This window comes from Tamandua tetradactyla, chromosome 2 (genome assembly GCF_023851605.1).
Source record: "Tamandua tetradactyla isolate mTamTet1 chromosome 2, mTamTet1.pri, whole genome shotgun sequence".
Classification (NCBI taxonomy): domain Eukaryota; kingdom Metazoa; phylum Chordata; class Mammalia; order Pilosa; family Myrmecophagidae; genus Tamandua; species Tamandua tetradactyla.
In genome coordinates this window covers 18819847-18845974 of record NC_135328.1, presented here as the reverse complement: position 1 = coordinate 18845974, position 26128 = coordinate 18819847, and the positions used below count along the sequence as shown (strand labels likewise).

The following is a 26128-nucleotide window of genomic DNA, read 5'->3' as shown; positions in this document are numbered from 1 at the left end:
TATTCACAGGTCAATAGCAGCCATGACCAAGCAGCAAAATTCTGAAAACATGCTTCTACTGCAACTCCTGTCACAGCAAAGACATTGCTATCAACTTGTTCCAACAGAGGATGCCCAAAAAACCTAACTATGCCCTGCTTGGTTCAAAGCAATGCCCCCACCCCACCAACTACACCCTTTTGTCTGCAGAAAGTAGTCAACAAAAGAGCACAACACCCCTATTCCCTCAAAATTGCTTCAAGCTAAGCTAAAGCACTAGCCAAAATCCAACACCATCTTTTGAAAAGGCAGGAAAGTTAGGTCTCAAAATAGAGCTCTAAGAGCAAAAGGAACTCTTGAGGCAGCGCCCCCTCTCAGCCACCATCCTCAGCATCCTTGGCCGATCCAAGGATCCAGATATAAATTTGCTACAAGCCCCCATCCAATCAGGAAACAACACACTACCTAGTGGACACCCTCCCCTCCTGGGATCACTGTCCGTTTAAAGCACAGCTCCCAGAACAAAGAACCAGAGCCATTTTCTCTTTCTTCCTGCTGGCTCCCCAGGCTGGAGCCAGTTTCAGGCGCCTACCTGCTTTCTCCCTTCTGCTCTCTCACCTGCTTCCACCCTGCTTTATCCCTTCTATAAATCTGTTAATCTTTGACTCGCTGTCTCATGTGAAATCCTTGAAGACTCCATGCCTAACACTCATCAATATCCCCTTCAACCTGGTCCTTCTTTGGAGTTCTCAATCCCAGGAAATGACAACCTAGTTACCCCAGTTACTAAATCTGGATCTCAGTCTCTCTCTCTCTTATCTCTTCCCTCTCCCTCCACATTAATAATACCTAAGTCCTATTACTTATATCTCATCAATTTTTCTCAACTGTGCCTACTTTTCTCTATTGCCACTGCTACCACTTTCTGCAAACCATTAACATGTTTTACCTGTGGAATATATTGACTTCTCATCAGTGTCCTGGACTCTACTCTTCAGTCCATTCTTCATATTAAACCAGAAATTTGTCTTTTTGTATTTTAACATTAAATTTAAAATGTAGATACATTTAAATATTTTCATTGAAATAGTTCATATACATGACTAAAACCTGAAATTATGCTATGAGGTTATAACTCAAAGGAACAACTTCCTAAATCACCTCTTCTCATCCTTGCTCCCACTCTCCAGTTAAATCTTTTAATTGTTATTAATTTGAGATTCTATATATGGCTCGCTTATGGTTTATACACTTAAGATGTTAGACAATGGAAATATTAGCCTTTCATGCATTGTTTATGGAATCAATAATATTATTATGGCTATGTAACTGTTACTCATGAAAGAAGCTAGTTATTTTAATGGTTTTGTTTGTTTTCTTAGAGTTCCTACTTATCTTTTTTAGTTAAATTGTCTCTTTTCTTACCTTCTTAAGTCATTCAAATTCTCATGGGTAATATAAAATGCTACGAATTTCCTTACTAACCTCTAGGCACTATTTTAGGCCTGATAACTTTAGGCAGCATGACAGAGAAAAATCCCTGGGTAATTGTGGCTCAGTGGCAGAGTTCTTGCCTGCCATACTGGAGATCCAGATTTGATTCCCGGTTCCTGCCCATGTAAAAAAAAAATTCCTACCACCACGTAATTTATATTCTAAGGGATGGACAGATACTAAGTAAGTAAACAAATAAATTATATAATGTCAGATTGAACTAAGTGATGGGAAATTATCTTGGAGAGCCTGCATATGCCTGAAAATACCCTTAAACTATGCTAAAAATCATTTACATATATGACATAAAATTTATCATTTTAACCATTTTTAAGTGTACAATTCAGTGGCATTAATTATTTTTGCAATGTTGTTCTACCATCACCACCATTCATTATTAAAACTTTTTCATCACTCCAAACAGAAACTCTGTACCCATTAAGAGATAACTCCCCATTTCCCTCCCCCTGGTCATAGTAAACTTTACCTTACTTTCTGTCACTACGCATGTTTATTCTAGCTGTTTAATATGCATGGAATCATACAATAGTTTCCCTTTTGTGTCTAGCTTGTTTAATTTAATACAATGTTTTCAAGCTCATCCATGTAATAGCATGTATCTGGATTGTGTTCCTATTTATGACTTTTGGTTATGTCCCTGAGACCTTTCAATATGGATTCTTAAACTTTCAATATGGAAAACTTTATTTTACTATTTATTTAATAATTTATCCTCTTTTCTCCCTCTTTCTAGAACTCTAATAGTTTAATGATGTTTCTCTTAGAGTGAATTCCTAATTCTCTTTTCCCTTATATTTCTTTACCCTTTCTGGTCTGTTTCCTAGAATTTTTCTTCTAAACCTTCTAATTATGTTTTTTTTTAATTTATTTTTTTATTAATTAAAAAAAAGAAAAGAAATTAACACAACATTTAGAAATCATTCCATTCTACATATGCACTCAGTAATTCTTAGTATCATCACATAGATGTATGATCATCATTTCCTAGTACATTTGCATCGATTTAGGAAAAGAACTAGCAAAACAGCAGAAAAAGATATAGAATGTCAATATAGAGAAGAAAATTAAAATAATAATAATAATAATAATAATAAATATATATATAAAAAGGAAAGGAAAAAAACAAAAACAAAAGATACAAACAAACAAACAAAAAAAAAAACTATAGTTCAGGTGCAGCTTCATTCAGTATTTTAACATAGTTACATTACAATTAGGCATTATTGTGCTGTCCATTTTTGAGTTTTTGTATCTAGTCCTGTTGCACAGTCTGTATCCCTTCAGCTTCAATTACCCATTATCTTACCCTGTTTCTAACTCCTGCTGGTCTCTGTTACCAATGATATATTTCAAGTTGATTCTCGAATGTCGGTTCACATCAGTGGGACCATACAATATTTGTCCTTTAGTTTTTGGCTAGACTCACTCAGCATAATGTTCTCTAGGTCCATCCATGTTATTACATGCTTCATAAGTTTAGTCTGTCTTAAAGCTGCATAATATTCCATCGTAGGTACACACCACAGTTCGCTTAGCCACTCATCTGTCGACGGACACTTTGACCGTCTCCATCTCTTTGCAACTGTAAACAATGCTGCTATAAACACTGGTGTGCAAATGTCTGTCTGTGTCTTTGCCCTTAAGTCCTTTGAGTAGATACCTAGCAGTGGTATTGCTGAGTCGTAATCCATTCTGCCAGTCTATGTCTTTTGATTGGGAAATTCAGTCCGTTAACTTTTAGTGTTATTACTGTTTGGATAATATTTTCCTCTACCATTTTGGCTTTTGTATTATATATATCATATCTGATTTTCCTTCTTTCTACACTTTACTCCATACCTCTCTCTTCTGTCTTTTCGTATCTGACTCTAGTGCTCCCTTTAGTATTTCTTGCAGAGCTGGTCTCTTGGTCACAAATTCTCTCAGTGACTTTTTGTCTATAAATGTTTTAATTTCTCCTTCATTTTTGAAGGACAATTTTGCTGGATATAGGAGTCTTGGTTGGCAGTTTTTCTCTTTTAGTATTTTAAATATATCATCCCACTGTCTTCTAGTTTCCATGGTTTCTGCTGAGAAATCTACATATAGTCTTATTGGGTTTCCCTTGTATGTGACAGATTGTTTTTCTCTTGCTGCTTTCAAGATCCTCTCTTTCTCTTTGACCTCTGACATTCTAACTAGTAAGTGTCTTGGAGAATGCCTATTTGGGTCTATTCTCTTTGGGGTATGCTGCACTTCTTGGATCTGTAATTTTAGGTCTTTCATAAGAGTTGGGAAATTTTCAGTGATAATTTCTTCCATTAGTTTTTCTCCTCCTTTTCCCTTCTCTTCTCCTTCTGGGACACCCACAACACGTATATTTTTGTGCTTCATATTGTCCTTCAGTTCCCTGATCCCCTGGTCAAGTTTTTCCATTCTTTTCTCTATAGTTTCTGTTTCTTTTTGGGATTCAGATGTTCCATCCTCCAGTTCACTAATTGTAGCTTCTGTCTCTTTAAATCTACCATTGTAGGTATCCATTGTTTTTTCCATCTTTTCTACTTTGTCCTTCACTCCCATAAGTTCTGTGATTTGTTTTTTCAGATTTTCTATTTCTTCTTTTCGTTCAGCCCATGTCTTCTTCATGTCCTCCCTCAATTTGTTGATTTGGTTTTTGAAGAGGTTTTCCATTTCTGTTCGTATATTCAGCATTAGTTGTCTTAGCTCCGGTATCTCATTTGAACTATTGGTTTGTTCCTTTGACTGGGCCATATCTTCAGTTTTCCGAGCGTGATCCATTATTTTCTGCTGGTGTCTGGGCATTTGATCAGATTTCCCTGGGTGTGGGACCCGGCTGGTTGAAAGGTTTTTCTGTGAAATCTCTGGGCTCTGTTTTTCTTTTCCTGCCCAGTAGGTGGCGCTTGTGGCACTCATCTGTCTGCGGGTCCCACCAGTAAAAGATGCTGTGGCTCCTTTAACTTGCCAATCTGAATCTCGCAGTTGGCCCAGGAAACCGCGCGTGGAGGGGGGGGTCGCCGGCCACCGCGGCTTGGGGGAGTACTGGTCCAAATTGCTCAGCTGGCCCGAGACGCCAAGTGTGGTGGGAGGGCCCTGCTATCCAACGTTCCCAGTCAGACCGGGAAGCCACGTGTGTGGAAGGGACCCGATCACCAGCCGCCCCATCCCGGGAAAGAGCGCGCCCCTCGGGTATCTCACCGCAGCGGATTCTCCCTGCCCATTCAGCCGTTCCAGAATGGGATACGCTGTCTTTTTGGTCTCTGTCGTGGCTCCGGGAGCTGTTTCATATTGTTTCTGTTTCTTTAGTTGCTTTTCTGGAGGAGGAACTAAGACCCGCGCGTCTTACTAAGCCGCCATCTTCTCCGGAAGTCTCTAATTATGTTTTGATCATATTTTTAAATTTCCCATAATTATTTCTGTCATTGATTGTTTTCATTTTAATAGAATACATTTTTATTGAACCTAGATATAAACATACATATTAAACTTTTTATTAAACTTAGATATTAGCATAGATATTAAAACTTAAACTGAAGCTTTAATATCTATGCGAGTAAAAGTTAGAATTTTTAACATTTCTTTTATTTACTGAAATATTTCTGTTTCCAATCAGTTCTTTTTCTCATTTTTAATTTTATTCTTTCTTGTAATGTAAATTTTCCTTAAGTGTTTGGTATTCTTCCTCAGATATCTAGTTAAAATTATTTCTGTTATGAATACAACAAATACAGAAAAACCACATGGTACATACTTGTAGCTAATAAGTTGTTCTGAAGCAAGCACGCTTATGACCTCTACCCCTTTCAGGAGATAGAACATTGCTAACTACTTCAGACATCCTCCATCAGCTTGCTCCTGAAAATGACCTTCTTCTATTACACTACGAGTAACCACTATCTTGACTTTTATGGTAATCACTTCTAAATTAAAAAAATAATTTTATCATTCAAGGACACAACCCCAAGTATTGTAGTTTAGTTACGCATTTAAAATGTCCTTTGTGTCTTTTACTCTTTAGGTTCTCTTCCCAACTTTTTTTCTTCAGTCTATTTTTTTCTCTTGCAATTTAATTTTGAAGAAACAGATTATTTTAATCAGTAAATTCTCCCATACAGGGGATTTTGCTGATTATATCCTTATGTTCCATTATCCTTTGTATTTCCTATAACTCAATAGTTGTACCTTGCCACTTATACTCAGGTTTGATTTTTTCTTTTGAAAGACTATCTCACAGTTGATGTCATGTTCTTTGTCACAAATAGTATATTTCTTGTCTCCCTATTTGTGATGTGAACAGTCATTGATGCTGATATCTTTGATTCATTGGTGATTCTAAGACAGCGTTATTCCAGTTCTAGCTTTAGTTTTCCACTTATTTGTTGGAATGCTTCTATGAAGAGAAATTTTCCTTCATTTACTATTTGTTAACCTGAACAGTAGTATGTACATATCACTTTGGATAGAAAAGGTAAAATGAATGCTTGATTTTTTACTTTATTCGCCAGTTTTCAAAAATAGTTCTAACATCCTCCAAAGGTAATGAGATAGTTCAGTTTGTAATATCATGAACTCATGGATTTAAGCATATCTGATGCATTTTAATGTATTGCAGTTATAAACTCTTATCAATATTCAAATTAACCCCACTTATCACACAATCATAATGGTCTCTGATAGCTTCCTTGATATTTTGTATAATAAATTATTCTAGGCTTTTGAATTGTATATTTGATGCCAAAGGTTTGGAATCAGCTATTCTCCAAGAAGCCCTGATATCTTCCAGTTTGGAATAGCATTTCAAGAGCATTACCTGAGCAATATTAAGGCTCATTTAACTGGTTTATTTATTGTTTCTAGGGTTTCCAATAAACAGAGCTACAAAATAAATGTGTATATGTTTTGTATGTATGTGATAAATATGTATGTGTTTGAGCATTTGTGTATGAATATAAAATACCTCATCAGTTTATAGTGAAACATCAATTAAAATTCAGAATTATAGAGTTTTTAGTTAACTTCTCTTCTATATATATGTATCTTTTTTTACACTGAAGGATTTGGCTATCTAGAACACTGGTGTACTAGTTAGGGTTCTCAGGGAAACAGAACAAACAGGTGATATCTGTAAATATGAGACTTATAAAAGTGTCTCACACAATCATGGGGCTAGAAAAGTCCAAAATCTGTAGAGCAGAGCACAAGCTAGCAGCTTTGATGAAGGTCCTCTATGAACTCCCCAGGAGAGGCCAGCTGCTTGAAGCAGAGATTCTCTCTTCTGCGTTCTCCGTAGAAGACTTCTGGTGAGTAGATCAAGTGTCACGCATTGCAGAAGATACTCCCTTAGCTGACTGCAGGTATAATCAGCTGTGGATGCAACCAACAGGCTCATGGTTTAAGCCCATGAAATGTCCTCACAGCAATAGAAAGGCCAGTGCTTGCTTGACCAGACAACTAGGCACCATCACCTGGCCAAGTGGACACATGAACCTAACCATCATAACTGGAATAATAAAATTAGATCAGAATTACATATAATTTCTCATTTAATTAATTTCACCTTGCACATATAATACACTCAGAACAGTAATATCAATACTAACACTCAATATATTAATTTTAAATGCTCTTCCTATTTTCTTACATGTATATTTAAATCCTGCCACCAGTGTTTATTCTGATGTTTTCCAAGTTATTTTGATTGTTTGAAGTCTATTCTCTAGTTGATTCCTCATGAAAGGCTCCTGGAAACAAAGTTCTCAGGACACTTGTGTGCTGAGAACAGTTCATGGGTTGCCTGAATACTTAAAAGTCACTTTGGCTGGATACAAGATACCTGGCTCACATTTTATTTGCTTTCACACCTTAAATATGCTACTCCATTTTATCCAGACATAAAACATTGTTGTTAAAAGTCAAATGGCAATAAAATTTTCTTTTCATATGAGCCACTTTGTCCCTTTACCTGAGTAGCCAAGTATTTTTACATTTTCTTTAAAATCCAATAGCTTTACTAGAATTTATCTCAGTTTTGGTCCTTATAGGTACATTTTCTCTGCACAGTGTGGCATTTAATTGCATAGTTTCAAATCTACTTTTTTCATGAAGTTTTTTTACTGAATTATCTAGTTAAAAAAATCTGTTCTGTGCTTTGACCAGTGTTTTTTTTTTTTTACCTTCGCTTTTGCAGATGTTGCATCTAATTTGCTATTATTGTATATTTAATAATGAGACAATAAATAGTTGAATGTAACTTCTGTGTACAAGTGGGGTTTAGAAAATACCCTTTGCTTTAGGCTAATGAGCAGGTTTTCATGCTACAAAACTCTAATTGTCACAATGTGGAGGTGTTTGCTCTAGGGCACAAATAGTCCCAGAGACTCCCTTTATTTTACCAAACATTTTATTCAGTTTCTCTAATTAAAAGTTGTCAGACTATTCCATCTTTTCTTGGAGATGAATGGTTTCTAGGCATTCTGTTTGTTGGAGTTGGAAAGGGATTGGGAGTGGAGTCAACTGCTCTATGAGAAAACACAATAAATCCCTTTGTTTTCAGCTTCTCATTTCACTCCCGTTCCTCAGTGGTCTCTCAAGCATCCTTCAGGACAGATTGTGATATCCTCCTTGGATGTCTACATGTCATCCATGCATATTCTTGCCTGCTACCTACTCAATATTGGCTCATAATTATTCTAAAACTCATCTACTCACTTTATATACTCAAGAAATTTGTTGAATGCTCCCAAGTGTCTTTCACTGGAAAATTATGATGGAATATTTCCTAAATGATTAGGGATAAGGACCGAATCCCAAGTGCTCTGACTTCTACTTCAGTTCCCTTTCATTAACTTTTTTTTTTACCACTTAACTTTATTCCCCTTTATTTCTATTTTAAGGTTTTACCAAAGACATTCCTGAAGAATCATCCAGATTGCCACACTGCAACAATGATTCAGCTGACAGCTACTCCCACAAGTGCCCTTGCTGATGAGCCAGTGCATATCCGAGCTACAGGCCTGCCTCCTTCTCAGGTGGTGACTTTTGAGGCATCACTGGAAGATGAAAAGGGGAACCTGTTTCATTCTCAAGCATACTATAGGGCTAATGAAGCTGGGGAGGTGGACCTGGAGCATGCTTCTGCACTAGGAGGCGACTATGTGGGAGTCCACCCCACGGGGCTCTTCTGGTCTCTGAAGCCAGAGAAGATACTGACTACACTGGTGAAAAGAGATGTGATGAATAGTCCCTTCAAGGTCCAGTTGAAACTTTATGACTCAAATATAGTAATAGGAACCCTACACATGGCTACTCCAAAGGCCAGTCTGACTGCAGAAAGGTGGTACGTGGTGCCTGGTGTCACAAGGATTCAGGTCCGAGAAGGTCGCATTCAGGGAGCTCTCTTTCTCCCTCCAGGTTAGTAGAATTGCTCTGGTTATTGTCATACGTGTTTTTACTTTTTGTGAATAAATTATCCTCCTAGAAGTTTAACTTGGATGCAGTTAAACATTTAGTTCTCACATTTAGTACTCTTTCCTTGACTCAGAATAAGTTAGAACAAGGATACAGTAACACTCCACCCCAACTCCAGTTTCATCTCAACAATTCTGAATCTTATCTAAGGATATGACTATATGTAGCTTATGGAATACCTGCATTATGAGATTTATATGGCTTTGGGTTTATGAGAAGTCCAGCTGCATTGAAACCTGTCTATTTAAAGATCCTCATCTTGATATCATGGATCAGTGTTCCAGCTTCTGGAGGGGGCTCTGTCATGTCTGTGTCAATTTAGGCATAGATTTTTGTATTGTTGCCACAAGAAGCTGGTGATATGAGGATGGACTGAAAGATTGCAGCGCAAGATGTAAATCAACTTTCTGCCCTCTATGTTCCATAAATATTACATTTTTATATAATGTTCCATAGATCAGCAGATAATATCCCATGTTCCCTAATGGTAATAAGATTTATCAGAATATTCATAGTTTCCCTAGAGATATTCATATGACTAACTCATTCAGAGCATTGATTGGTATAGTTCTTTGAATTTATTATGGGACTGAAATAAAGCAAAATTAATTTCTGAGAAGTAGCTCTCAGCAGGCCTAGTCTACAGGTTTGTCTGAGGTTCCTTTTTGAGCATGTACTTTGATCTGGAATACAGACATCATCTCATCAGAATGTATTGCTTTTCTTTTTATTTTTAAGAGTTCATTTCTAGAACTGAGTTGGGCTGAAGAAATCTGACATGTTATGGTTAGTTTGTGACAACATGGAGTTATAGATGGCATAGAAGGAATAAAGCCTCTACTTTCCAAATTCACCATGATTCATGCACTTGTCCAGATAAATGTGAATGCTTTCTTATACCAGCACTTAGTATATTCACCATTTTATTGCATATAGTGACCAGGAAGTAAATGGTACAAAGTTCTGTGTCTCTATTTTTCCACCCCAGTTAAAAATCTGAATACAGATTTAGGCCTTCCACCTTGGGAAGCTGTATTGTTTAGGGTGTGCTCTTAGCAAACCCTCTTGGACATTATGTGTGCGGACTCTTCTGCTTCTCGTTCTGTGGGTGACAAAAGAGGGTTGAGTTGTGAATAAGCATATACAAAATACTTTTCATATAATTTCAGAAACTTGAGATTTTCTGAGGCTTATTTATGCACCTATTTGTAAGTTAAGAATCCCTGGCCTAATTTCTAGGGTTTTCTTGACTCAAGACTATAGAAATGGACCTCTATGAGTCTCCATTCTTCTTGGCTGCACCTGATAATTAAACATGTCAGCAAACATTGGCTTCCCATCAATCTTCTGGATATTGTGTTCCATTATATCTTCAATAGGCCTTACTTCTGCTCCAGATACAGGGCTGAAAATTTTGGAATTTTGTTTGAAAATTTATAGATTCATCACCAAATTTATGAATCATTTTTTCTTTGTGTTTTCATATTTTCTTCTCTTTTCCGTAGCATCTCTTCATACACAACTCTATTTGTTTTGTTCTTTTTTAGGAGAGGGTCTTTCCCAGGGGTAATTGATTTATTTGGTGGCAGGGGTGGCCTGACTGAATTCCGGTCCAGCCTCCTGGCTAGTCGTGGCTTTGTTTCCTTTGCCTTGGCATACTTTAACTATGAAGACCTGCCTTCCTTCAGGGAGAAAATAGACTTGGAGTATTTTGAGGAAGCTGTCAACTTTCTCCTAAGACAGCCTAAGGTAATTTTTACCTTTTCAGTAGTTTTCAGTCCTGTTTTAAACCATAGTATTTTGTTACCTCCATTATCTTCCAACTATGATTCTTCCTTAGTGAACATGAAAGTCCATTACATATTTGTATTATTCACATGATTTGTTTCTCACTCAGTGTTTTCTACTCAAAAAGGCAAAATACATAGAGGTTGACCTATATTTGTCATGGCGTCAGGACCATAGGCTTTGAATTCAGACAGCATTACTGGCTCCATGCCATCTGGTTGTGGGAATTTGGAAAAGTTATGCAGAGCCCCCCGCATTTTCATGTTTTTCTCATCCATTATCATATCATATCACCACATCATATCATCATATCACACCATATATCATCAAATCACATATCATCATATTATATTATATCATCATATTATATCATATCATCATATCATCATCTCATCACAACATAATGTATCATAACATCACAAACATATAATAACAGAAACATAATATAACATAATGTATCATCACAAACATAACATGACATATCACAAATGTCACAAGCATCATATCATAAACATCACAAAATTACATCTCAAGCATCAAAAATATTACATAACAAGACATCACAAACATCACATCACATAACATCATATAACATATCACATCACATAAAACATAACAACATGACATAACATAGTATAAATATTCATCCATTATAATATAATTTCATAAGGTTATTGTAAGAGTTAGAGGGGATGTTTTAGTCTGCCAAAGCTGCCAGAATGCAACACACCAAGTATGGACTGGGTTTTAGTAAAAAGGGATTATTTAGTTAAAAATGTATAGTTCTTCAGAGGAAAGGGTGTAAATTTCATCTGCGGTTTCTCTTTTACATGGGAGGGCAAACAGTGACATCTTTGGCATTCTCTCCTGGCTTCTGGGTTCCAGCAGCTTTCCCCAGAGTGATTCCTTGCTGCATCTCCAAATGTCTAGGCTGAGCTGTGAGTGCAGAGATGAGGTATACTGACCTGCTTGGGCTGTGCTGCACTGAGCTCTATTCTGACCTCTCTCTTTTAAACCTCCAGATAATTAAATTAAACATCACTCATTGTGGGAGGCTCTCCCCTTAGCCAACTGTGAATGTAATCAGCCGTAGATGAGTTTCACATGCTAATGATTCAAGTCTGCAGCAAAAGAACTAGACACTATCACCTGGCCAAGTTGACACTTGAACCTAATTACCACATGCAAAGTGCTTTATAATAGTACCTGGCAATACTGAGCACTCAATAAATGTGAACATTTCTTCTGCTATCATCTTATCAGCATCATACTCAACCAAGCAGATAATCTGTATTTCTTTGAGGAGTGGGTTAATTGTACCAGTTTGAAACTGTTATGTACCTCAGAAAAGCTATGTTTTAATCCTGATCCAATCTGTGGAGCCAGATTTATTATTTAAGGCAGAAACCTTCATAGAAATATGGGCCCTAATGGTACTTCTGATGAGGTTTTAGGCAGAAATGAAGAATGTGTCATTGCAAACTGGAAACCTCTATATTTCCATGGAAACTGACCAATCCAACTGTGGGTATGAACTTTTGATTAGATGAAGATGTGAGTTCACTCATTCAAGGTGTGTCATGATTAGTTTACTGGAGGCCTTTAAAAAGGGAAACATTTTGGTGGAAGCTTAGATGCTTGGAGTGCCAACAGAGAGAGAGCAGATGCCCATGAGACCCAGATGTTTGGAGATGCAGAAAGAAAGTGCCCCAAGGAAGCTATATGAAACCAGAAGCCAAAGACCCAGTAGACAACAGCCATGTGTCTTCCAGCTGACAGAGTTGTTCTGGACCCAGTGACCTTTTTAAAATCAAGTTATCTTTCCTCAGATGCCCTAGTTTGGACATTTGTATCGCTTTAGAACTATAAACTTGCATCTTAATAAATTCCCTTTTTAAAAGCCAATCCCTTTCTGGTATATTGCATTTCCAGCAGCATTTAACAAACTATAACAGATTTTGGTACCAGAGTAGTGGGGTGCTGCTGTGGTTTGCAAATACCAAACATGTTGGAACAGCTTTTTAAATGGATAAGGGGAAAATTCTAGAACAATTCTGAGGATCTTGATAGAGAAGGCTTAGAATGCTTTGAGGAGTGTTCTAGTTTGCTAGCTACTGGAATGCAATATACGAGAAATGGAATGACTTTTAAAAAGGAAAATTTAATAAGTTGCTAGTTTACAGTTCTAAGGCTGAGAAAATGTCCCAATTAAGCAAGTCTTTAGAAATGTCCAGTCTAAGGCATCCAGGGAAAGATACCTTGGTTCAAGAAGGCCGATGAAGTTCAGGGTTTCTTTCTCAAGTGGAAGGGCACATGGCAAACACAGTCAGAGTTTCTCTCTCATCTGGAAAGGCACATGGTAAACACAGTCAGGGTTCCTCTGTCATCTGGAAGGGCACATGGTGAGCATAGTGTTATCTGCTAGCTTCTTCTCCTAGCTTCCTGTTTCATGAAGTAACCTGGGAGTCATTTTCCCTCTTCATCTCCAAAGGTCACTGGCTGGCAGACTCTGCTTCTAATGGCTATGCCATTCTGCTCTGCTCTCTCTGAATTGCTCTCATTCTCCAAAATGTTTCCTCATTTATAAGACTCCAGAAATTTATCAAGACCCACCCAAATGTGTGGAGACATGGAGTCACCTAATCCAGTTTAACAACCACTCTCGATTAAATCACATCTCCAGGGAGATGATCTAATTACATTTTCAAACATACAATATTGAATAGGAATTATCCTGCCTTTATGAAATGGGATTTAGATTAAAACATGATTTTTCTAGGGGACATACATCCTTCCAAACCAGCACAGAGAGTGTCAGAAATATGGATGCTAAAGGTATTTCTGATGAGGTTTTAGACAAAAATGAGGAATATGTTATTGCCAACTGAAAGGAAGGCAATCCTTGTTTTTTTTTTCTCACTAGTTTGTTTTTAGTTTTTTGTTTTGTTTTGTTTTGTTTTTTGCATGGGCAGGCACTGGGAATCAAACCTGGGTCTCCAGCATGGCAGGCAAGACCTCTGCCCTGCTGAGCCACCGTGGCCCACCTACAATCCTTGTTATAAAATGGTAGATAATTTGGCCAAATTGAGTATTGCTGTTTGATGTAAGTTAAATTTTAAAGGCACTGACTGAGGAGACCTAGCTGAGGAAATTTCCAAATTAAATGTGGAAAATATAGTCTGGCTGCTTCTTGCAGTTTCTAGTAAAATGCTACAGGAAAGAGGTAAGTTGAGAACTGAACTCTTGGGTACAAAGAAACCAGAAACTGATGATCTGGAATATTCTGGGCTTCCAGAAAGTGAGACCTTAGTGAATAGGGCCCCGTTTATCCAAACATGGAAGCAGTTAGTGATCATAGAACAAGCAAGGATTAGAGATGGAGTTATCCAGAAAAGATTTGTGGAAATTCCTATTGTCTGCTGGTTATGATCCCTGCATACTGCATAGAAGACCAACCAGAATGGTGTGGGATCTGTATAAATGAACCACAGCCAGTCTGGAATAAAAGGGACAGAAAAGGAGAAAACTGAATGAAGAATGACTTCAGAGGCAGAACCATGGAAGCTAAGTCCTGGAACCAGGAGAGCAGACCCACCCATACATGTGGAATGGGCAAGTTTGCCCTGGAAGCAGAGGGTGGACCTTCTGCTTCATTGTTCAAGAAGAGTTTTGGTGCCCCATGCCTTCGAGAGGGTGGAACACATAAACCAGGGATTGGAGAGAGCCTGGCAATCACCTATTGTTCTGAGGGGGTTGAGTATGTGTCCTGGAGTTGGAAGAGAGTCCAGTGTTGCCCTGATGTTTGAAGAGGGTGGAGCAAAAGGTGGTCCTCACAATGATCCTCAGTGTTGCAACCCTTACCTCAGCACTTGCAGACAGCAGAGAAGCTGCATAGACCCTTGGAAAGGCTTGGACTGCCATTTTCTAAAACCCTGACAACAAATGACTCTCAGACTTTGAAATCCAATGGAGTTAGCCTCACAGGTTTTTATTCCAGTGGCCCCTGTTTTCCTTTTGACTTCTGCCTATGGCAATTAGAACGTGTATCCTAAGACTATACCTATTTGAATATTCCAAGCAGATAACTTATTCTGAAGTTAACAGGTCCAGAGCCAGAAGAAAATTTTTTACTTTAGTACAGACTGTGCCTGTAACTGACTTTGATGAAATTTTGTACTGTTTCTGACTTTGCATTGTATTTGTATTGTTACTGAAATAGTTTACAGCTTTTGTGATATTGCGATGGGATAAATATATTTTGTATATGGAAAGAACATGTCCTTTTGTGGTCCAGAGGGTAGAACATGCCAGTTTGAAACTATTATGTATCCCAGAAGAGCCTTGTTTTAGTCCAGATCCAATCTTGTGGGGCCAGAACTACTGTTTGGAGTGGAAACCTTTGATTGGAATGTTTGCATAAAGACTGACCCACCCAATTGTGGGTGTGATATTTTGATTAGATTACTTCCATGGAGATATGACACATTGAATTGTGGGTGTGTCCTTGATTAGATGGCAATGTGATGTGACTCCACCTATTCAAAGTGGGCCTTGATTAGTTTAATGTAATCCTTTAAAGGGGTAACATTTTGGAGGAAGCTTGGGTCCTTAATGCCTGCAGAGAGAGCAGATGCACAGGAAACACAGAGGTTTGGATGCAGAGATAAACCATCCCTGGGGAAGCCATTTGAGACCAGAATCCAAAGACACCAGCAGACAACAGCCACATGCCTTTCCAGCTGACAAGAGTTCTGGTCTTTTTTTTTGTGTCAAGGTATCTTTCTCTGAATCCTTAGTTTTAACATTATTATGGCTTCAGAACTGTAAACTTCTGTGCTGGTTTGCAAGGATTTATGTACTGAAGAAAAGCCATGTTTTTAATCCCAATCAATCTTATGGAAGCAACCATTTCTTCTAATCCCTATTCAGTACTAAAGTCTGGAAACTTGATTCTGATATCTCCACAGAGATGTGTCTCAATCAATTGTGGGTATTAAACTTGACTAGATGGAGACATGTCTCTACCCATTCTATGTGGGTGCTGATTAGTTTACTGGAATCCTATAAAAGAGGACATATTTCAGAGAGCTCCCTTTTGAGAACAAGGAGAGAGCCGCAGAAACATGACAAAAGGATGAGAGAACCACAGAGTCTGCCAGCCAGCGACCTTTGGAGATGAAGAAGGAAAACGCCTCCTGGGGAGCCTCATGAAGCAAGAGGCCTGGAGAGAAAGCTAGCAGACACCGTCATGTTCACCATGTACCCTTCCAGCTGAGAGAGAAACGTTAAACCTCATTGATCTTCTTGAACTAAGGCATCTTTCCTTGGATGCCTTATAAAGAACACTTCTATTGGCTTGTTTCAATTTGGACAATTTCATAGCCTTAGAACTGTAAGCTAGCTATTTATTCAATCCCCCTTTTTAGAAGCTGTTCCATTTCTAGTATATTGCATTCTGGCAGCTAACAAACTAGAAAAACTTGTGTCTTAATAAATTCCCTTTTTAAAAGCTGTTCCATTTCTGATATATTGAATTTCTGGCAGTGTTTAACAAACAGAATGTCTACATATATGAGAGTCCTTAAATATAAAGCTATAGTACTTTCCAATCCACATTTCTTCTTTAATGCTAAAACATATAATTTGCTGCTACATTGGAATTGACACTTGCTATCCTTTGTTAATTGCCTAATAGTTTTGTCTTAATAATAATAGATTTAAGAAAATTAAGTCTCTGTACCACATCCTTTTTCATACTGGGACCTCCCAAATATGATCAGGATTGCAATAATAAGTGGCACTCTACTGATGCACTGATTCCTTTTATTATTTTACTCATTTTTAAATGAATTTTTATTTTAAAAAACTCTATATCCACCAAGTAAAAGATTCCTTGCCCCCTCCCCTATTCCCTGGTAATTTCTAATCTACTTTTTGTATTTGCTATTTCTAGATATCTTCTATAAAAATGACATTATACAATATTTGTCTTTAGGTGCCTTGTTTATTTCACTCAGATGTGTTATCAAGGCTCATCCATGCTGTGACATGTATCAGAACTTCATTCTTACTCAGGGCCAAATAATATTGCATTGTATGTATGTACCACATTTTGTTTATATACATCTGTTGCTAGACACGGGTTATTTTCACCTTTTGGCTTGTGAATAATGCTGCCATAAACATTGATGTACTTGTATCTCTTTGAAACCCTGTTTTCATTTTTTTTTTTTTTTTTTTTTTTTTGCTTATAAGAACAGAGTTACAGGGTTGTGGTAGTTAGATTCAGTTGTCAACTTGGCCAGGTGAAAGCACCTAGTTCTGTTGCTGTGGACATGAGCCAATGGTAGGTGAATCTCATCTGTTGCTAATTACATCCGCAGTCGGCTAGGAGGCGTGTCTGCTGCAATGAGTGACGTTTAACTTAATTGGCTTGTGCTTAAATGAGAGAACGCAATGTAGCACAGTCTAGCAGCTTGGCATTCCTCATCTCAGCACTTGCAGCTCAGCCCGGGCCCTTGGAGATGGAGAAAGAAATCACCCCGGGAAAGTTGTTGGAACCCAGGGGCCTGGAGAGAAGACCAGCAGAGACCATCCTGTGCCTTCCACGTAAGAAAGAACCTCAGTGGAAAGTTAGCTGCCTTTCCTCTGAAGAACCAACAAAATAAATTCCCTTTTATTAAAAGCCAATCCATCTCTGGTTTGTTGCATTCCAGCAGCTAGCAAGCTAGAACAAGGGTCTTTTGCTAATAAATTCTATATTTAACTTTCTGGGAGCCACCATATTGTTTTCAATAGTGGCTGCACCATTTTATATTCCAGCCAACAATGCATTAGAGTTCCAATTTCTGTGCATCCTTTCCAACAATTATATTCCATTTTAAATAAGAGCTATCTTCCCAAAACGGTTTCTCACTTTGGTTTTGCAATTGCCTAATGGCTGTTGATGTTGAGGATCTTTTCATAAGCTTATTGGCCGTTTGTATATCCTCTTTGGAAAAATGTCTGTTTAAGTTTTTAGTACCCTTGTACTAAAACCATTGTTTAGTTGGGCTGCGTATCTTTTTGTTGTTACACTAATAGTTCTGTATATCCTGTGTATTAAGCTTTTATCCAATACCTTCTCCAGTGCTTCCTTAATTCTGGGCACCATCATTTTTTTATTGCACCATTGCAAACATCTGTGGATTTTCTGTCTATTTTTGCAATTGATTCTCAGCAGAGTTGTAGAAGTGGTCTTTCTAAAGCATGAATATTTTATGCATTTGCTTAAGAGTCTCTCCATTTACTACAGTATAATGGATGGGCCTCCTAGCATGTTAGATAAAGCTTTCTACAACTTGGCCTCTGTGGGCTTATTCTGACTAATGCTATGCCCATCCTTAAAATCTATCCGAATTTGCCTCATCAGTGAAGAAAAAAGTTAAATATGCTTAGCGTGTCTTTCAAAGCTATTTACGGTCAGGTGGTTGTTTTCTTTTCCAGCCTTATTTTTCTACCTCTCACTTTATACCCTAAACTTAAGTAATAAAGAACTCCTTGTGAGTCTCAAGTGTATTGTTTCTTCTTGCCTCCAAGTTTTTGTAAGAACAGTTCCTTTTGATAAAAGAAAAAAACTTTTATTTTGAAATATTTTTAAACTTACAGGAAAATTGCAAAAATAATACAGCTTACATAGAGAGGACTCCAATATAGCCATCCCCCCAACTACCCCGATTTTGTCACACTTTCTGTATCATTCTCTCTATCCATCTAACAATCTGCCTTTTGTCTATATCTCTATATCTATCAAATTTCTAAACATTTGAGAGTAAATCATATACATTATGCTCCTACATAAAACTTCCATGGAAGTATTTCTTGTCATTCTCAAAAGGTATTCTCTCCAAAAAATGTCTTTTTTGGGATCCCAGTAAACTAATCAAGACCCACATAGAATAGGTGGAGACACATCTCCATCTAATCAAACTTATAGCCACACTTGATTAACTCATATCTCCATGGAGATAATCTAATTAAAGTTTCCAACATGCAGTTTTGAATAGGGATTAGAAGAAACAGCTGTCTTTGCAAAATGAGATTACAGTTAAAAACATGGCTTTTCTAGGGTACATAAATCCTTTCAAACTAGCACACTGGCTGAGTTGACAAATGAACTTAAACATCACACACTTGTATCAGGGCTATATTCCTTTGTAAAGCTGAGTAACAGTCCATTGCATTTATTTACCACATTTTGTTTATCCATTCATCTGCTGATGGACATTTAGGTTGCTTCCACCTTTTGGCTATTGTGAAAAATGCCTCTATAACACTGGTGGACAAATATCTGTTGAAATCTCTGCTTTCAGTTCTTTTGGTATATACTTGGAAATAAGATTATCAAGTCATATGGTAGTACTATGCTTAGCTTTCTGAGGAACAGCCAAACTTTTCCACAGCAGCTATACCATTTTACATTCTTACCAATAATGAGTAAGTGTTCCAATTTTCCACAACCTCTCCAGCACTTATTTTCCATTTTTTATAGTAGGCCTTCTCATGTGTGTGATCCTCAGCACTTATTTTCCATTTTTTATAGTAGGCCTTCTCATGTGTGTGAAATGACATCTTGTGGTTTTGATTTGCAGTTCCCTAATGACTGATGACGTTGAGCATATTTAAATGTGCTTATATGCCATTTGTATGTCTTCTTTGGAGAAATAGTTATACATTGCTTTGCTCATTTTAAAGAATTTTGTTGTTTTTAGTTGTTGAATTATGGGGGTACTATATATATTCATATATAATCTTTTTTTCATTGCTTATACTTTTGGTGTTAAGTCTAAGAATCCATTGCTTGATGCAAGGTCCTACACATATTTACCTATGTTTTCCTGTAACATTTAAAAATTTTAGTTTTTATATTTAGGTTGTTATTCCATTTAAGCCTAGTTTTTATATATGGTGTGAGGCAGAAATCTCCTTTCATTATTTTTACATATTGATATCCTGTTTTCTGAGTGCCATTTGTTGAAGAGACAGTTCTGTCCTCATTAATTGGAACTGACACTCCTGTCAAAAACCAGCTGGCCATGGATGTGTGGGTTTATTTCTGCACTTTCAATTATATTCCATTGTTCTATATGTCTTTTAGAATATATGTGTCAATACCATACTGTTTGGTTACTGTATCTTTGTAATAAGTTTTGAAATTGGAAAATTTGTTTTCTACAATTCTGTCATTTTTTCAAGATGCTTTTGGCTATTCAGGGACCTTTTCCCTTCTATAGAATCTGATGACTACCTTTCCCATTTCTTGAAAGAAGGGTGTTGGACTTTTAATTGGAATTGGATTAAATATGGAAATTTCATTGGGTAATATTGTCATCTTAACTATTCATATTAAGTCTTTCAACCCATGAGCACAGAATATCTTCCCATTTATTTAGGTCTTCCTTAATTTCTTTCAGTAATGTTTTGCAGTTTTCTGGATACAAGTCCTTTACCCGCTTATTTAAATTTATTCTTTGATATTTTTTCTTTCAGTTGCTATTATAGGTAGAATTGTTTCCTTGATTTCATTTTTGGATAGTTCTTTGCTGATATATGAGAAAACCACAGATTTTTGTGTATTGCTCTCTATCTTACCCCTTTGCTGAATTAATTTCTTATCTCTAATAACTTTCTGGTAGTTTCTCATGGATTTCCTTCATTAGGATTATGTCATTAGCACAAATAGATACTTTTACTTATACATTTCCAATTTGGATGATTTTATTTCTTCTTCTTTTCTAATTCCTCTGGCTAGACTATCTAGTACAAGGTTGAATAGCAGCGATGAAAGCAGGTATCCTTGTCTTGTTCCTGATCTTAGGAGGAAAGCTTTAAGTTTTTCACCACTGAGGATTATATTAGCTGTAGATCTTTCATATGTGGCCTTTATCTTGCTGAAGAAATTCCCTTCTATTTCTACTTTTCTGAGTGTTTTTATCAAGAAAGGTGCTAGATTTTGTCAAATTCCATTTTTGTGTCAATTGAGATGATAATGTGTTTTTTCCCTTATGCTCTGTTAATGTAGTGTAGTACATTGTTTGATTTTTTTTATGTTGAACTACCCATAATAAATTCTTTAGGAATATTTTGGCTACATTTTCCAGAAAAGTGGTGGTGGTGGCTTAATCGAAGCCAAATGAAGTATTTTCTTTTGCGCATAATAGGGGATTCCATCTTTGGTTTACAAACTCAGTGACATCAGATTAGATTTACATTTCTGAAATTTCCTGTCCACCCTAAAGGTCACAAAATAGCTATGGAAATTTCAGACATTAAATCAACATGCCATCATCTTAAGAAGAAACAAGAACCAGAAACACAGGCTTTCTACTTATGTTGCAACACTACTTTACTTGGGGAAAAAGAAATCCTTAGGTAAAATATATTGGCTTTACAAGAGAGGCAGGAAAAGTATGTAGCAAAGGGGAATAGCTTCAGACACATCATAATTTATCCCTTGGGACTGCTACACCATGAAAACCAGGTTCATGTTATTAACCATGAAATTGTGAAGAATGTCCCTCTGAAAAACTAACACTGTCTGCTATAGTCTGATAGAATGCCATTCCTTCTTGTTTGTTCTATTTAAAGACTTACCTCATGTGCTATTTCCTCTCAGTCTTTCTTTGATCCTGCCTTTATTCCCTATTAATCTTTATTAGAAGCCTTGCCTATATGCATTCCTGTAACACTGAACTTATTTTACTCTAATCATGTCCACCCACTCCCATCTTGTTACCTTGGTGAGTATTCCTTAATGATACAAGACTGAACCCTTCCTCCCTATGCCTGCCAGCACCCCATGCAGGGTGGATAATCTGTAAATGTTTGTTCAGTGTCTGAGAATGAAAAAGGAAGCCTATCCAAAGCCACCTTCTTCATGAACCCTCTCTTTTACCATGGTTTCTGATTTCAAACCAAACCAAATCTAGAATCCTCTGTCTAAATTTCTATATTCCATGCTAATAATCTTACCTTCTTCCTCATTCTTTTCCCACATGGTAAACTTTCTTCTGAACTTCTAGAGAACTCAGAGTTGGTGCAACATAGTTTACCAATTAGTTATACCCTGACTCATATTATTCATCCATAGTTACATACATGTTTGTCTTATCTTCCCTACTATCATGGCAATCTTTAGCGCATTTTAAAGTCACCACCTAATACAATGATAAATCAAGAGTCTTCAGTCAGTAAAGCCTGAGAGATTTTTGAAGGCATATTTCTTTGGAATACTCATTATATATACCAGAACTTTAGAGCTAGACATGTGGATGAGATTAATATCTGCTTTGTCCACATTGGTGGGTGAAGTTCTTAGGTAATCTGAAATTTTAGGGTTTTGCTAAATGAGAGATGAAACTAACATGTTACTTCCATTATTTCAGGTCCTTGGCCCAGGCATTGGGATAGTCTCCATTTGCAAAGGAGCAGAGATTGGACTCTCCATGGCTATTCACCTAGAACAAGTCACAGCCACTGTACTTATTAATGGGCCCAACTTCGTTTTATGGTGTCCACATGTATACCATGAACAAGTCATTCAGCCCTTGCCCCCCCGCTTCCACACTTACTTTCTAAAACTGATTTGGGGTTTGTAGAGCTCTATCACCTTGTAGGGGACCCTCAGCCTTTCCTCTTTCCTGTAGAAAAGGCTCAGGGACATTTTCTCTTCATTGTGGGAGAAGGAGATAAGAGCCTGAATAGCAAAGTATGTGCCAAGCAGGTCAAGAACAGCTGGGGAGACATGGGGAGAACAACTGGACCCTGCTGTCTTACCCAGGGGCAGGTCACCTGATAGAGCCTCCCTATGCCCCACTGTGCTGTGCCTCAAAGATGGGCAATATCCCCTTCTACCTGCACTGGGGAGGAAAGATGGCCTTGCATGCAGTGGCACAGGAACATTCTTGGAAGGAGATCCAGGTATTTCTCAGGAAGCACCTCATTCCAAATTTTACCAGCCAACTCTGAGAGAAGTAGTTATTCCTAAGAAATAGACAAGTAAATCCCTTTATTAGCACTTTCTCTCTCTGTTTTCATAGAGGAATGTCTTTAATATCTTACCATAAGAAGGAAGTTAAAGAAAGAAAAGTCAGGAGCACGAGAATGGCAATGTCTTCACTTTGGAATGGGAAAATTGGTTTCTACTATAATATATTGAAGGTACCGTATTTATAGAAATAAACTTAGAGCTTTACTTGCTCCAAAATATTCCAGATCACAATGATAGTGATTCTCAAGGGAAAAAAAATCATGAACAATGAACCACAGATTCCCTTGGTTATAAAACAGATGCATAAAGAATCGGGGCAAATAGTTGATTTTCTAAAACTCAAAATAATTTGCTTGGATCTCTCACTCTTCAAGAAGTCATTACAGGACTTCCGGAGAAGATGGCGGCTTAGTAAGACGCGCGGGTCTTAGTTCCTCCTCCAGAAAAGCAACTAAAGAAACAGAAACAATACAAAACAGCTCCCGGAGTCACGACAGAGACCAAAAAGACAGCGTACCCCATTCTGGAACAGCTGAACGGGCAGGGAGAATCTGCTGCGGTGAGATACCTGAGGGGTGCGCATTTTCCCGGCCAGGGCGGCTGGCGACTGGGGTCCCCTCCACGCACGTGGCTCCCCAGTCTGACTGGGAACGTTGGATAGCAGGGCCCTCCCGTCACGCTTGGCGTTTCGGGCCAGCTGGGCAATTAGGACCGGCACTCTCCCAAGCCGCGGCGGCCAGCGACCCCCGCCTCCACGCGTGGTTTCCCGGGCCGACTGCCGTACAGACAGACGAGCGCCACGAGCGCCACCTACTGGGCAGGAAAAGAAAAACAGAGCCCAGAGATTTCACAGAAAAAGCTTTCAACCAGCTGGGTCCCACACCCAGGGAAATCTGATCAAATGCCCAGACACCAGCAGAAAATAATGGATGACGCTCGGAAAATTGAAGATATGGCCCAGTCAAAGGAACAAACCAATAGTTCAAATGAGATACAGGAGCTGAGACAACTAATGCTGAATATACGAACAGAAATGGAAAAACTCTTCAAAAACCAAATCAATAAATTGAGGGAGGACATGAAGAAGACATGGGCTGAACAAAAAGAAGAAATAGAAAATCTGAAAAAACAAATCACAGAACTTATGGGAGTGAAAGACAAAGAAGAAAAAATGGAAAAAACAATGGATACCTACAATGGTAGATCTAAAGAGACAGAAGCTACAATCAGTGAACTGGAGGATGGAACATCTGAATTCCAAAAAGAAACAGAAACTATAGGGAAAAGAATGGAAAAACTTGAGCAGGGGATCAGGGAACTGAATGACAATATGAAGCGCACAAATATACGTGTTGTGGGTGTCCCAGAAGGAGAAGAGAAGGGAAAAGGAGGAGAAAAACTAATGGAAGAAATTATCACTGAAAATTTCCCAACTCTTATGAAAGACCTAAATTTGCAGATCCAAGAAGTGCAGCGCACCCCAAAGAGAATAGACCCAAATAGGCATTCTCCAAGACACTTACTAGTTAGAATGTCAGAGGTCAAAGAGAAAGAGAGGATCTTGAAAGCAGCAAGAGAAAAACAATCTGTCACATACAAGGGAAACCCAATAAGACTATGTGTAGATTTCTCAGCAGAAACCATGGAAGCTAGAAGACAGTGGGATGATATATTTAAATTACTAAAAGAGAAAAACTGCCAACCAAGACTCCTATATCCAGCAAAATTGTCCTTCAAAAATGAAGGAGAAATTAAAACATTTATAGACAAAAAGCCACTGAGAGAATTTGTGACCAAGAGACCAGCTCTGCAAGAAATACTAAAGGGAGCACTAGAGTCAGATACGAAAAGACAGAAGAGAGAGGTATGGAGTAAAGTGTAGAAAGAAGGAAAATCAGATATGATATATATAATACAAAAGCCAAAATGGTAGAGGAAAATATTATCCAAACAGTAATAACACTAAAAGTTAATGGACTGAATTTCCCAATCAAAAGACATAGAATGGCAGAATGGATTACGACCCAGCAATACCACTGCTAGGTATCTACTCAAAGGACTTAAGGGCAAAGACACAGACGGACATTTGCACACCAGTGTTTATAGCAGCATTATCTACAATTGCAAAGAGATGGAAACAACCAAAATGTCCATCAACAGATGAGTGGCTAAACAAACTGTGGCGTATACCTATGATGGAATATTATGTAGCTTCAAGACAGACTAAACTTATGAAGCATGTAATAACATGGATGGACCTAGAGAACATTATGCTGAGCGAGTCTAGCCAAAAACTAAAGGACAAATACTGTATGGTCCCACTGATGTGAACCGACATTCGAGAATCAGCTTGGAATATATCATTGGTAACAGAGACCAGCAGGAGTTAGAAACAGGGTAAGATAATGGGTAACTGGAGCTGAAGGGATACAGACTGTGCAACAGGACTAGATACAAAAACTCAAAAATGGACAGCACAATAATACCTAAGTGTAATGTAACTAGGTTGGAACACTGAATGAAGCTGCACCTGAAATATGGTTTTTTGTTTGTTTGTGTGTTTGTATCTTTTGTTTTTGTTTTTTTTTCTTTTTCCTTTATATATATATATATTATTAGTATTATTATTTTAATTCTCTTCTCTATATTAACATTCTATATCTTTTTCTGCTGTTTTGCTAGTTCTTTTCCTAAATCGATGCAAATGTACTAAGAAATGATGATCATACATCTATGTGATGATACTAAGAATTACTGAGTGCATTTGTAGAATGGAATGATTTCTAAATGCTGTGTTAATTTCTTTTCTTTTTTTTGATTAATAAAAAAAATTAAAAAAAAAAAAAAAAGAAGTCATTACAGGACAGATTCCAGAGTTTGTCATGGACTACCATAGCTTCATCTCATATTTTTCCTTCTAGCTGCTATCATTAAATATGATTTCATCATCACAATTGACTTTTTTTCCTTCTTTTTTTGTGAAAAATAACATATATACAAAAAAGCTATAAATTTCAAAGCACAACCCCACAATTAGTTGTAGAACATATTTCACAGTTTGACATGGATTAAAATTCCACAATTTTAGGTATTTACTTTTAGCTGCTCTAAAATACTGGAGACTAAAAGAGATATCAATTTAATGATTCAGCATTCATATTCATTTGTTAAATCCTATCTTCTCTGTGTAACTCCACCAAACCCTTGGTCTTTCCATCCCTCTCTTTAGGGGTATTAGGAATAGGGAAATTCTAAATTTTTCATACTGAAAGGGTCTGTCACTAGTATGGAGTAGGGAGATTGAACTATCTGATGTTCTGGAGAGGCTGGGCTAGGTTTCAGAACTTATCTGGA

General features: G+C 37.5%; 1 protein-coding gene and 1 pseudogene across 3 annotated transcripts in view; both read left to right on the top strand.

The window, feature by feature from the left end:
- Positions 1-8429: 8429 nt before the first annotated feature.
- The window catches only part of LOC143666861 (bile acid-CoA:amino acid N-acyltransferase-like), a 57956-nt gene continuing 40257 nt past the window's right edge, over positions 8430-26128 (top strand). For 2 of the 3 annotated variants that reach the window (XM_077140413.1, XM_077140403.1), the window contains exon 1: positions 8430-8901. In XM_077140413.1, the coding sequence (XP_076996528.1) occupies positions 8436-8901 (466 nt within the window). In that variant the 5' untranslated portion in view covers positions 8430-8435. Of the gene's footprint in view, positions 8902-10505; positions 10639-26128 lie in introns of those variants that run through there. The other variant, XM_077140423.1, reaches the window with a different exon arrangement.
- Positions 22027-23332, top strand: LOC143666857 (bile acid-CoA:amino acid N-acyltransferase pseudogene; annotated as a pseudogene).